At 34.2% G+C, this 14,425-nt stretch overlaps 1 protein-coding gene across 8 annotated transcripts; it reads right to left on the reverse strand.

Moving 5' to 3' along the window:
* Nucleotides 1-125: 125 nt before the first annotated feature.
* Mbc (myoblast city) lies at nucleotides 126-14,115 on the reverse strand. 8 transcript variants are annotated; one of them, XM_071720964.1, is made up of 23 exons: nucleotides 13,852-14,114; nucleotides 12,873-13,030; nucleotides 11,986-12,734; nucleotides 11,682-11,838; nucleotides 11,414-11,584; nucleotides 10,949-11,329; nucleotides 10,635-10,850; nucleotides 10,215-10,537; nucleotides 9,745-10,093; nucleotides 8,663-8,761; nucleotides 8,115-8,305; nucleotides 7,662-8,012; nucleotides 7,184-7,460; nucleotides 6,820-7,067; nucleotides 6,518-6,649; nucleotides 6,155-6,434; nucleotides 5,844-6,067; nucleotides 5,449-5,748; nucleotides 4,826-5,135; nucleotides 4,617-4,726; nucleotides 4,102-4,227; nucleotides 2,556-2,823; nucleotides 126-2,475 (listed from the first exon to the last, which is right to left on the reverse strand). In XM_071720964.1, the coding sequence occupies exons 1-23, from the start codon at nucleotides 13,892-13,894 to the stop codon at nucleotides 2,017-2,019; spliced, it is 5,922 nt and encodes a 1,973-aa protein (XP_071577065.1). In that variant the 5' UTR covers nucleotides 13,895-14,114; the 3' UTR covers nucleotides 126-2,016. The 8 variants fall into 8 exon arrangements, with proteins under 8 accessions (XP_071577065.1, XP_071577064.1, XP_071577063.1 ...); XM_071720963.1 differs by having other exon boundaries at nucleotides 4,102-4,209; nucleotides 12,873-13,114; XM_071720962.1 differs by having other exon boundaries at nucleotides 12,873-13,114.
* Nucleotides 14,116-14,425: the final 310 nt, after the last annotated feature.

The raw sequence follows: 14,425 nt of genomic DNA on the forward strand, positions 1-14,425 counted from the left end.
CAATATAATATATCCTATGTAAGAATAAAACAGAAAGATTGTTTCAGTTTAGATACAAAGACGGCACGTTAATCCTTAAGTAAAACGTAATTAATTATATAATTAGGAAAGCAAATGGTACTATATTAAATTTCTTAATCTTTAGGCTCAATATATTGTCAATTTTTTTCGATTACATAACAAAATTGGTGTCAAAGCTAAGAACTGTATCCATAACTGCTCTGTTCAAACATATGGCTGTACAAACATATATAGGTATATTTGTTTCTTTTTCCGGAGATTTACTCCGCAAACGAGTAAACGAATTAAATCAACGTAAGAACAATAACCTTGAATACAGATCTTTGTTACATTAATTAATTATCATAAGTAATGAATAAACTATTAAGCTCTATTTTGTAGCTTATCTTCTTTATCTTCGTGCATTAGGTATAAATATCAATATATTACGATGCTACTTTTCTTCAGCAATACATATAATGCTCTAACATTTTTAATAAATAAAGCACTAATCTCTTTGGCATGAGACTCAATAATGATGAAAAACATAATAAATAATTTGTAATTAACATTATGAACGGCTATTTCTGATAGGTAAGTTTTTAGAACGTGCCGTAACTAAAAGACAATGCAAAATTGGTATCCTGATTAATTATAAAGTCTTCATGATTATAAGATTACAGATTATAGCTCCTTGTAATCCACTTGAACTTTTACTCTGATTCTTGTGCTTAATTAGGAAGTAGTTTGTCATGGTATCATATGACTGTATTATGACCACGTAATCATTACAAGTACATTATTCATTTGGATGAAACAAATATGCAAAAGCATATGCATTATCATTTGCTGCATACTTATTCTTGTTGAATATATTTGTAAACAATCTCTCAATATCTTCTTGTATTTTTAAAAATAAGTTAACATATAAGACTACAGTCTCGCTGTTAACAAATATGAATGACTTATATAAACATTAACACATATAAATTGTTTTACCACTAGATCACAATGGCTCTTGGTAATATTTAAATAACTATATTTCGCGATTAAATTATAACTACTCTGATAATTAGGTTATAAAAATTGAATTTGTGAAATAAATTAAAATATTGTAACAAATAGATTGCAAAACGTTTAACGGTTCTCATTATATTTAATGCGTATTATATTATTGATAGCAAATCCGTTCAAAAATGGTTAGTATAAAATGTAAAAGGTTTCTAAAGTTTTTATTACAATTAAAGCTATGTATGTATACGTTTTATATCAAAATTTATAAAAAATATATATATTTTCCACGAATATATATGTCCAAAGTCATATTGAAATAAAGTCTTTGATCGAAAGAATGGACGTTACTATAGTGTGCTACGCATTGTAATGGATATTACAGCAAGCATTGTGAATTGCAATGAAGCGATATTAAAATGTTCGATAATGTGCTTATTTAGAGTGACTGATTGTTAAAAGCGAATTTTTCACAATTTTCATCCTTACATAAACACAAGATCTCTCCATTTTAATATCTTTGTTACCGATAATATTATAAAAATCTTGAATTTTCCTGAATATAGCACAAAGTTTCGCTATATATATAAGAATAGAAATATGATAAATTGCTATAGTATCAGATTATGACGTCGTTATAGTCCTAGTCACATATGTGCGCTATCAGTTGTAAAATATTGTGTTTTAAATCCATATTAATTTTTGGATTTCTTTGTCAATAACATTGCTCGTTCAGTATAGATAAAGCAATACCTTCTGTTGCACAGAGTACACTTGGTAAGAATTTTGTTTTATATCAGCGTATACTTATTCGCTTATCCTAAACCGCGAAAGAAAGGCACAAAGAAATATATTAGAACTAACACTAATGAATGGTAACTCTTCTAAAGATCAACGATACAAAAATCAATGGAGAACGCTTTTGCAAACGTGGATGGACGCTTTTTTGTTCACAACACTCGGCAAGGTGGACAACGTGAGGCGTCTGCAGAGTTTTACATTACATTATGCGGTCGACGAATCCTCGACAGGTGAGTTTTCGACGTCGTTAGAGGCAAGCGTGTTCTTATTCAAATTGTGAATCGGTCTTTTCGGTTTCGGTGGAGGTGTGGGCGGTTTAGAGTGACTGTCTACATCGTCGTCGGTAGGTGTCGGCAACTTGTTCTTCAACTGTCCCGAAGACTTGTTGAGATTATTCAAAGTAGCCGCACACCGATTAGTAGACAGCTCCTCTGGAAGATTACAATAATCGGCTTCGCGCATTTTAATCGGTAGAGGAGGTGGCGGGTCGTCCTCGGATGCTGTACTGTCAGTTGTGCCGACGCTATCTCTATTTCCCTTCCCTAAGCCGCTTGATTCCAGTCCGTTGTTGATGTTCCTTAGATAGTGAGATTGGCCGGACCAACGATTACTCATTCTCCTTTCTTTCTCCACTTCCGATCTCAGGGGACGTTTTGGTGTGAGCTGTGTGCGAAGAAGCGCGTTCTAATTATATTTACTTTAAAGTCACGTGTAACAAGGCAATAAGTTCATAAAGTCTTTACCTCTTGTCGAAGCTCAAATACGTGTGTTGAATGTAAATTAGATATTAACGATGTAACAGACGATGTTGCCTGAATAGAGCTGTGGGATATTTCGGTTGTGGTATACCACTGGCTGGTCGGTTGATCGGTTTTCGTCACTGTGGCGGAATCACTCTTTCGCGAGCTTCTACGCTTTGAATCCTTCTTTTTGTACGTTCCTGGACTTGGATTTCCCAATGCCTTTTGCAAAGAGGCCGTTGACAAGATGTGCGAACGCATGGAGTTGTTTCTACAGATTAAAAATATCCGCGATTAAAGATGTCTCTATCAATTAAAAAAGAAAACTTGTAGCTGAATAGATAAAAAAGATAAGAGATCAACTACTAGCGATTGAACGATGTGCAACTCATAATAAGCGATTGAAAATTTCATAGTAGGATAAATTAAAATTATTTGTAATCATTGTTAAAATAAAATTTTCCACACACTGTGTGTACACTTGTATTTTACTTATTATATGTTGAGGGAGTCAGCGTGGTAAGAGAAACATCTAATAATAATCGCAATGTCATTCGAGCTTTGCAATATAGTTTCGTAACACAAGTGCATGTTTTTAATTACCTATCGCAGTTATTGTAGACTTAGGAAGTTTAGTAGAGATTGCCAGTTGAAGGAGATATATATTCCAGGGATATTTATGACGATATAGTGAAAAATGCAAAACAAGACCATGCAGATAGAAAGCAAAGTAAACAAATATAAGAGATATAAAAATGCTTATAATCATAACGAAACAAATAATGTACTTTTTGGATACATGTAGAATTAAGTATTTATATGATAAGAATGTGGGGTAAAAGAATGTGGCATTCAAAACAGCTTTTATTGTCCTATCATGAGCTTTTGGTGCAAAATCTTAATTTTAAATTTATTTAAAAAAAATTGCTAATATTTATAATTGGTTACTACAAATTATAACTTTATGAATGTTACCTATCCTCGAAACATGTGTTAAAGTAACATAAACTAGATTAGTGCAAATTAGTGTAATGTGTGTGCTAGGATATGCATTAATTTATTTACTATATTGCATAAAAATTAACAAAATTAAAACAAGCAAAATATTAAGCCTTGCGTGACGCTTTCATTAAAAAATGTAAAATGTGAAAGAAACATATGTAGGAGTACTATGTGCGAAGAAAGGATAATAAGGTATTATGTGAGAGTTTATCAGGTCCAACAGCAATATTCCTGAAATCATATTGCATTCTTTTCTATCACGTATTCTAAACGGCATTATTCATCTTCTATAAATGCAGAACGTAACTTTTATAATAAATATGTAATTTTTATAAATAAATCCGTGCATCTACAAACAATTATTAATTACAAATTAAATATTTACATATTTTATATCAAATCCAAGTATAGAACACATCTTGTTGCTTTAATTTTAATATTACATGATTAGGATTAGTTGCACTACATCTAATTCATCTACGAAAAGAAATGCTTTAACTTTTAGTTAGTGCTGAAGTTAAGTTAAACACTGATATGATGACTTTACCTTGACAAATTGACGCTTTGAGCATTACTTGGAGGTGTGCTGTTGTTAAAATTGAACGATGTAAGCGACTTGAACGTTGCAACTTGGGATCTTGTAAGTGAGGATACCCTGTAGTGAGTTGCATAGCTGAACGGGGTAATTACAAAGTAGCTGTTTAACTATTTTATTATTTATACAGGATATTCCAGATCAACAATGTTCGATCTTGGACATTCTGTATAATATACACAATGTCATATTGTTTTTGCTTATAATATTGGGGAATAGGTCTCGCAAGATAGTCGCGTTATTTTATCATTTAATAGAAATAAAGATAATGTTAAAAACAATTGAATTTAATGTCGCTTTTTAAGAGCAGTTAACACCTTTTTTAAAATGTTGCCTTATTTCAATAATGATGATCGTGATATAGCAATAGCATGCTATGCAATAGTTATATCTGTGTTAGTTACGATTATATAAACTTATTAATAAAATAGTAAACATGCTCTGCAAGAATGGACAGGAAAGCTTACTCTGAATTATTCATATTTGACTCGGACAGGCAGTGATTATCTCCTCTCGAAATTGGTGGTCTCCGCATTGTTACGGTTTGCGTTAGGCTTTCAATTTGCAAGTCGCAGGTCTGTGTTATAGAATAAATTATATGGATTTAGAAATCTAATGCGTGTATTTACTTGATATTATTTCAATAGATACTGACTTGAACGGTTAGAAGCCTTACCCTTTTTCCATATTTAGCTTCTACTTGAGTACGCATTGACATGAAACATTGCTCTAAACGTTGATGAAACGGCGCCAATTCGGTGGGTGCTCGTACTTTATGTAACTGTAGACCTAGGCTGAGTAGAGGGATTTGCTCTGCAATAAGCCCTTCTAACTTGAGAAGATCCGAACTCTCTTCCGGATGACTATCTCTGTACTCTGCGTTGAGGAAAGCCTTTTCATAGTTATCGATTCCACCCATAACAGCTGGATCCAATATGCCATTCAATTTCATGCTCAAAGGATTTAATGGAAGACTGGGATCACTCCTGCAAAATAGTTACATGAAAGATTATATTGTGAATAATAATAGACATATAATAAACAAGTAAATCAATTTCATTTCTACGTTATAGTCATCATAAATTATTATAAAAAGATAGAGTGACGTGTGAGTGATTCAGTGATAGGAATAACTCATAGATGACAGGTCTCATATTCGATCTCAAAGTTTGCCCCTATAAGACTTGGTTTTTAAATGATTGATTAAAGAGTTAAAAGTTTTAAGTTGAAAAGTATGAAGTTGTTGCAATAAGAGATTATAACTCGTTTCGAACAATAAAATTAAGATATCATGCAAACCTGTTGGCAATAATGAGATCCCTCAATGCTGTGTTTGTAGCTTCCATAGTTTCAATCGCATTCCTCAAGGGACTGACTAAATATGTCTCGCTAGACGTCACGGGAAACCATCGAAGTATTCCCGGCAACGGGTAGCTTGTAACAAGTACTGTTCTTTCCAACCATAACGAGGCAAACTCATTGCTATTGTTAGTGCTAGTATTTGTTTCCTTTTCCTTATCGCTATTTGTCGCAATGATTTCCTTTCTCGGAGCAGGTCTTGAAAATCTAAAGCGCTGCACATCGTTCACACGATGATATCTAGAACACAAAGACAATGATAATCACACAGAAATACAATAGAAAATTGATAAAATCTTACGTAAGCTGTATTCGATGTAACGTTGAATACGCACCTTAAAACTGCTTCTGCAGTAACTGGTTTACCACTTAGGCGATGCCTCTTTTCATCCATCAGTGGCTCTACCTTGTTGATTTGTACATATTGATGATATGATTCTAGCATCTCTGTGGTGGGCGGAGACAACTTATTCATTTGCTCTGCATTCGGTAACTGATTCAGTGTTCTTGTGCAAAAATCACTAAGTCGTTCGTATTCCTTTCCTCGATAAACAAATACCTGTATCACAAATATATTATTTCGTTGAATAAAGAATGGAAAAACGGATGAAATAAGTTCAAAGATATATTAAACACATGAACGTACCTTGTTTTGAAGGAAGGCAGGGTGCCCTCTGCCGTAATATGCGACTCTGAAATATTCTGGTTCAGGCCTTAACTGTTTTATTATACAGTCATAAAACTTTGCCATCCGTCTTAATAGTACGGACAGTTGCAAATAATCAAATGTTTCTTCCTCATATTGTGAGACTAGTTCCTTGCAAACGGCAAGGGCGCATTCCCACATTCTTCCTTTATCAAAATAATCAATAATATCATTGTACAATGCTTCTTTCAATTCACGGTGTGTTTGACATAACGGATATCTAGAAAAATGATACGGTAATTTAATATTACAACAAGCTTATTATATATGAACTATCTATTTAATTCTAGTTGGTAGTATTACCTGTGTGATATTAACAAAGGTGACAAAGGTTGATCACTCCATGCTAATAATTGGCTGTGGAGCTTTAAAGAATAAGCTGCTTCTGTATAATTATCGCATTCTAGGTGTAATTCACACAGCTTATTCACATATCTGTATAAAGAAAGTCATTTAATACATTTTAATATACATTTATTATTTGTATTAAGTATTTATGGAATATTCAGATTTAAAAAATCCAAGCTAATCGCTTTGATTTAATCAGACTTAGAAGATACACAATTAAAACGTTTGAATTATAACAGATTTTTTAATACATTTACCTGATATACATTTCCTTTCTATTAATCTCAGAATAGAATTCTAATAAATTTACAGTGCAAAGCATACGATGTTCTTGGGATTCTGCATGAATAATATCGCGATATTGCAATAAGCGTTCCATGAGTCGAGCTATAGTGTCTACGAAACGTAAGCCTTGTTCTCGCATTGTAGAATGCTTCTCGCATAAAGAACCCATAACGTCAGTCCAAAGTGTACGAAACTGTTCATCGCCTCTGCCTCCTTCGACCTGTTAAAACGAATCTTTGATAAAACAGCTTTTCATTAATGTAATTAGCAGAGTAAATTTTAATTAAGACTGTTTCTTGTTTCAGTATTAAAAATTATGTATATAAAACACTATACCAGAATATCCAATTTTGCAATCATTTCGTTTTCATATTCCATAAAATTAGCTTTGATATGAGCAGGATCGCGCTTAGTATCCCCATATCCTTCCACTATACGTGAACTGTAGTACTCGCATTGCATCATGTCGAAAAAAATAGGTATAGTAGCTTTTCTTAATTCGGTATCAGGTATTAATGCCATTTCGAGGATGGCACCAACTAAACTGGGCACAAACAGTATTTTGTGTTGGCCCAAGTTGAACCACATAGATCTGATTTCAAACACAGTTGCTCTGTAATGTAAGGAAAAAAGCGAATAATATTAATTTCACTTATATTGGCACACTTCCTATTTATTTAAATTAATTTTACTTTATTTAGCTACATAATATCTAGTAAATATAATTATACCTAGAATGTATCGATTAAGAATTTTTTGTCTCGATGTTAAAAATAATTCTGTATAATTATTATATTACATAAGAGGGACGTACCTGCGCATATCTTTATAACGCTTAATAATTCGATTTCGTTTCGCTGACGTAAATGTCTCCAATTGTAGGGCAGGTTGAGTTAAGAATGCGATAGCGCAATGAAAGAAATTTGACCATGCTTGATGTTCAAACTCGGTGAAAAAATAATCTCTAATTGTAGCCGAGAAATACCGTAAAGAATTCAAAATAATGTTATTTTGGAGCATAATCATTTCACACCAGTCCCCTGGAAATACGCTTCTAGATACCAGATCTTTAAAGACTAACAGTATCTCCATAAGAAAGTCAAGCAAATCGATTTTTGTTCCAAAATGATTGATATACACCTCGTAATGGAGTTGTGTCATTTGTCTGAAAAAGATTTTTAAAAAAAGAACGAAAAGATATGTGTTTCAATCTATTCTTGTCACATTATTTTACAGTTGTTTTACATTTTTAGAATCTTAAAAATACCTGAATATCGCCAACATTACTGAAACTAAATTTCCAACTAAGGGATTTTCTCTGTCCATTGATATGACTGTCTGTATAATAGTACGCAGGGCTGTTAACATTATCTCCTTGACATCTGAAACTGTGCTACCCACGTCTTTTCTAAAAGTCAGTTCCAGGATGTCAGATAATATCTTGACGCATAATTCCACCTGTAGAAACATAAGAAACAGATATAAAAAGTAGCTTGTGCTTTATGAATCGTATCTACGTCTATAATGTACAAATAAATAAAAAAGATTATTGCGTAAATATACATATATAATCTACACATCTAAATTAGTGTATGATATGATATACACTCTGCAATCTATACATTCACACAAAAAAAATAACTCACGTAACGCGAATCACCGACGCTAAAAATTGTAATGCAACACAACAGACATAAGTGCAAAGTACATCAAGATTCTATGTTAAATTGTCTCAAAATCATGATGCCGTGAAAAACGCATTATTTATCTGCATAGGGGGATTTTGCAATTTCCTGCACTTATGACAAAAATTACCTCTTCGGAGTAGCCGCGGTGCTGGTTGAGCCGATGCCGATTTTCGCCGAGCAGCCTGGCTACCTTCGCCACGCTCTTTCCAGGCGTACTCGATAGACCCTTTAAACGCCATTAACCAAAACCAAACCGTACAAAAAAAAAATGAAACAACCCTTGTTAGTTGGAAAAAAAACAATGCCATTTTCGAAGGACGTATACGACTATACATTACTGAAAAATTTTCCCGACACCAATGTAAATATAGAACTGCAGAAAAGACGCAGTATATCACTAAGCGTAGAATAAAATATCAATATCAGCAGAAAATTATTCGTAATACTTAAAAAAAAGTAGATTAGATAATATCTAATAATGTATTTAATAGTTTAATAATGTATTTAATAATTTAGAGTTTTTCGTGTCATATAATATGTAAACCTTATATCAAGTAATTTTATGTAAAAACTTATCGCACAATGCAGGGCAAACATTATTACAATAACATCACTGGACAAACACATGCTACATTCCAAGTTTCAAACTCTTTCAAGTTATATTCCTTTCACATGCTTTATCAAGAATAAATAAAGGATGTCTTTCAATACATTTGTATTTTCTACTACTAATCTTCATTATTATTGAATTTTCTGAGATCACAATTTATAACATGTACAACTATTTCTTCTTATAATGTGAAATTAAAAAATCAGCTAGCAGAATTTAATAAAAAATGTAGCTATCACAAACAATTTAAGAAATAAAAATAAAGAGACATCCTCTGTAAAAAGAGAAGTTTAAGAGAGAGAATTCATAGAAAGATGCGTGGCGGAAAGATCGCAGGCTGCACGGAAAGCACGAACAATGATATCGTACGACGCACTGAACGATATTAAATGTAAGTAAAAATTTATGAATATGATCAAATTTGATATGCAGTTATATGCAGATGTAATTAGGATTCATCATGAAGTATTGCGAGAATAAATGTATGAACTGATATTATTTGTTGTGAGATATGGATAAGTAATGAACATTCCATTTCGTTTAAACTGTAAGTTAGGAAATAGCATTAGAAAATAGCATACTTTATGCTAACGTCTTACCTCCTCCTTGGACTCCAATAAGTCTCTCACAAGTATAGTAATTCTTGGCAATAAAATCGCTCTACAGTCCACATTTAAAAAAAGCGGACTGTGGACGATGTCATTTACCGTCATCATTTTTTGTTTAGTTAATCTACCCGTTGGTAGAGTCACGAGTAAATCTGTTAAAATTGTGCTTAATTGCTTGCCGCTATAAACTCTTAATAAATGAGGTATCGTCGTTGGTAGGTACTTGAGACAGGCGCCTTGAACCAACAGAGTACCATCTGTTTCATGACTCATGAGATTAACGATAGACCGTAATAGATCAGTTAAGGTTTGTGAGAATTCTTCTTCATCCTGATTTAACCTTTAAAAATAAATAACGAATGTCCATTAAAAATCATGCATACTTCTTTTTTTGGAGTAGATATTCACAGCCATATTTATTATATTGTGAGAAAAGAATTGTAATGACAAATAAAACGTACTCAGTAAATAAAAGACGAGATTCGACAATAAATCTCATGCAGTATTGCAGACTTTTCATTGTCTTAAGCAATAAATCTCGTTCCTGTCCATCGCCGTTGTTGACGTTATCTATACGCTTGCGTAATACCGCAATTAATTTCTTATATGCAAGAGTTGCAGAGAAGCTCTCAGAAATATATAAATCTAATACTGGTTGGAAGTGCTGGTACTTTCTATCGGATACGAGTCCGATAATATATAAAAGGCACTCAAAGACCATGTCATCGTAGACATCACTGTCTGAATTACTCATTAAGATATTAAATAAAGCATCCAAAACATCCTGGAACGTAATAATTTCAATATAATTTTCCCTTATAGAAACATTACTTTTTATTTTATACGTAATCTTAATTTTCGTTAAATCAGATTTATTTTACCTGCAGAAACTTCACTATTTCCTCCCCGTCAACTTTCATTAAAGCAGCTAAAGATTCTTTTAAGTCCGTATTGTGCGATGCCCAATTAAGTAAACCTAATAAGTCTACATTCTGGGTTAATTTAGTTGAGCAAATATTGGTCGCTATCAAAAAACTATCCTTACTGCTTAATGTTAGCGATCCTAAACTTGGCTTTTTCTCCATGTTTAATTCAGCCTAAAACACAGATAAAAATAAAGAAAAAGTAAAATAAAATGCATAATCTTTAAAAAAATTAAATTTTTTTTATCTCTTCATTAAATAAATAAGTATACCAATTCTCCACGTGTGGATGGCAATTTAAAGTAGGATATATCGCTCTCGTCGTATTTCTTCTGCTCTAACTTGTAAACCAACAATTCGTGTTGTATGTCTTGTAGAGTCGTGCCGTTGCGTTGCATTAATCGAACGTAACTTAAAGCAAATGGCTTTTCAGACTTATCTTTCGCTTCATTAGAACTGCGATGCTTAAACGTAAACTTTAAGTGGGCCTGCTTAAATTCTTCTATAGGTATGGCGATCTTAAATGTTTCGCACCATCTAGGCTTGTCTTCGTGATAATAAATTACGCTACGATACTCGTCAATTGGAGACGCGCCGCCACCTAATGTCATAACTCCGGGGATCGCTATACCATGTTCATTACATACTTTGACCTGTTAAAAATTATAAGTATTCATGTACGTATATTTATAAGCATATGTAAAGTACAATTGTTGAAAATTTCTATTCTTACTAACCGTTACTTCCACATTTTTGTCCGTAGATTTGGAGCCTTTGCTGAATTCACCGCTAATTAACGTCAGATACAAATCATTACGTACGTCACCCGGCAAAATAACTTCTGGGAATCCCATTTTACGCGCGATGGCAACATTACCGAGCACCAAATGTGGATTTTCATCGCGTACCTTTTCGTAAATATTCAAAATAATTTCAGAACATAATTCACTTTTTATAGCACAATTATAGAATAACTTTATAGAATAATTTTATTTTAAGACTCACTTGTTTCGGATCGCCCCTCAGCAATTTTAAGCTAGTCCACAATCCTTGTCCACCTGTGACATTGGCAATATTGCCGTTAACGTGTTTCTGGATATTTGTTTCTTTCTGCGCGATAATTCTACGTAATGTGCCATCAAGACTGTCTTTCTCACAACATCTGAAACAAAGACAGGAAACCGACAAAAACGAGTCTACTTAAATTTTGTAAGAGCCATCATAATGCTCCTCTTTGATGCTCTAATCACGAATGTCATACTATTGAACGTCATAAAGCCAAAAATATCCATTCTAAACACGTACTTACTGTATAAAAGGTATAAAATGATGTTGCTCAACATCACCTTCAAGCTTGCCGGTAATGAATAAGGTAATATCCATAGCGGCTACACCGAACGGTCGCCTCATACTTTCCGCGCCCTTAGATTTGGTTTGATTAGCTTGTGTAACACTCGAGCGACGGTGGTCCGGTTCTTTGGCTTCCATACCGCCTATTCTAATTACGTAACAGGCTAAATAAACTTTGTCCCTCATTAAATCTCTGGAACCAAGATCCGTGAACAATACTCTAAGATTGTGCAGCTGATCAATGTCCCTCGCGAGTCCCTCTTTGCTCCACGATACCACGTAGTTCTCCGTGATAGCTTTCATCTCTCTGCCGTCGTACAAAGTCAACAGCAGCTCTACGTCCTCTGCCATTTTACATACAAAATTTCTCACACTAACGAAGAAGATATGTGAATATACAGGTACTTGTGGCTTGTAGGGCTTCTTCTTGGTATCATTGCACGCTTTTCTTATCCTTTCCGCATCAGTCTCGTGATGGTAATACAATTGGATAGTGCTTGTCTCCAGGGGATTCAGAATATTTCCGTGCTCGTCTCGAACCACCATGTCCAAGCCCAACAGTTGATTCCCAGTGCCTATCTTTGCTGTCGCCAATCTCTTCATGTCCTTCAACTCGTCTACCGTTAAAGTCCCGCTTAAAATCTTGCTTCTGTATCCGATCGCATCCAGAATCTGTTGCTGCATTGTTTCGAAGTGCTCGGAGTGTGTCTATATATATATATATATATATATATATATATATATATATATATATATACACAGAAAATTATCAAGTTAGATATATAATACTCTCCCTATTTCCAGAAATGAATAGAAATTGTCTACGCCGAGACATTTTATACGCACCACATACAAATGTTTCCAATGATGCCCCCATTCTCGCAAGACGTTAGTAATCTCCTGCACCAAGTTATCCGTATTCGCAGATTTCTGCAGGATATGTATGTAGGATTTTGGAAAAATTCCACATGTACCCTTAAACTTGCTGCGGCCGTAATACCAATCTGCACATTCCGCAGTTATTTGTACAATCTCTCCGACCGTTAGGCATATTGCGTGCGGGATTGGATGTGCAAAATTATGGATGGCTGAATAAAGTGAAGTAAAATATGAAAATAAATATAGGACGTATGTCTGATTTTCGTGTTTTTCATGGATTATGCACGGAATACTTCGTTTATCGTGGAACATTCGTACTCTCTACTTTAATTTCAAGATTATAATTTTTTGGAGTTTGGAGTTTGCATGCCGACTAAAAAAAATCAGACATTTTATCTACCTTATCTTACGTCGCAATTTAAAAATAATCTTAGAATGTAAAATTTGTATTTCTAAACTTTCAAACACTACATAATAATAAATTCTACGCAAAGTTTACAGGAGCAGAGTGTACGTATAATGTAGATGTATGTATAATGTAGCATGTACAGTGTTTTTTTTTCCTCGAACAAGTAATCAACATGCGTTTCAATCAACAATCTATTCATTGACATCGTTAAAAACAAGGTCCGAAACAATTAACGTTGGTTTTCCAACGACAACGAAGGATCCTTTCCTAAATCAACAACGAAAAATAGAAGATCGCAGTATTTTCCGGACAGTTTGGCATTCACATCGCTCGAATAATATACCGTTATGTAAATAATATTTGATATATGCGCGCAAATGTCATGCAGGGGCGCGAGGCCTGCCGACGGAGTGGAGGACGCGTACGCAGCCCGCACGACCGCGTCGGACGATATGCGACGAGAATTTATCTGAACTCGGGGGGCACCTCCCAGGATGTTGGGGTTATTCAATCTCGTATACGCCAACTACTCCTCACCTATTCCGGAATGTTCCTCAATCCGCTTCCATGTCATTGTCATTTTATTCAGGACACTTAGCACCTTAGCACCTTCGAGGATTATTCACGGCAATTACATCTCGACTCATACTTCGTCAGTGCGAGAGGGAATTATTGCTACGTTCTACCTTGCCATCTAACTATAGTGCCTCGAAACAGGATGTTACTTCTCTACTGTATATTGCCACAATGAGAGAGTGACAGGGGACGAGATGGAGCAGGGGCTGACGTTTGGGAGCAGACGGGGGTGAGGCGGAGAGGGGAGACAGTACCCTCGCCGTCCCTCGCCAAGACTCCACGAGAGGCTGGGCTGGACATCTCTTCCTCGATGAGTTTTAGAACGCGTACTGGATACCGAAATATTCCGAAAATCTTCATTCAATTATTTCTAAAAGTGTCTGAAAAATTTTATACATTTTTTCAGAATTTTTCATAAATCCCAATTCTTATGAAATTAATTTCTGACAAAAAAAATGAGAAATTTTTTCACCAGAGGGAGATAACTTTATCATTGTCGATAAAAAAGTTCTCTATCGTCTATTTGTCAATCCGC

The sequence above is a fragment of the Temnothorax nylanderi genome, unplaced genomic scaffold (assembly GCF_030848795.1).
Source record: "Temnothorax nylanderi isolate EJ_2023f unplaced genomic scaffold, tnyl_v1.0 TNYL_tig0385_pilon, whole genome shotgun sequence".
In the NCBI taxonomy this organism is placed as follows: Eukaryota; Metazoa; Arthropoda; class Insecta; order Hymenoptera; family Formicidae; genus Temnothorax; species Temnothorax nylanderi.

Excerpts from the sequence above, each read along its gene's own strand:
- Mbc (XM_071720962.1), bottom strand. The coding sequence starts at position 13,894 with ATGACAATGACATGGAAGCGGATTGAGGAACATTCCGGAATAG. Across the intron at positions 11,330-11,413 it reads ACAAAAATGTGGAAGTAACG|GTCAAAGTATGTAATGAACA; the intron begins GTTAGTAAGAAT and ends AATTTTTAACAG. Across the intron at positions 10,538-10,634 it reads AAATAGTGAAGTTTCTGCAG|GATGTTTTGGATGCTTTATT; the intron begins GTAAAATAAATC and ends ATTACGTTCCAG.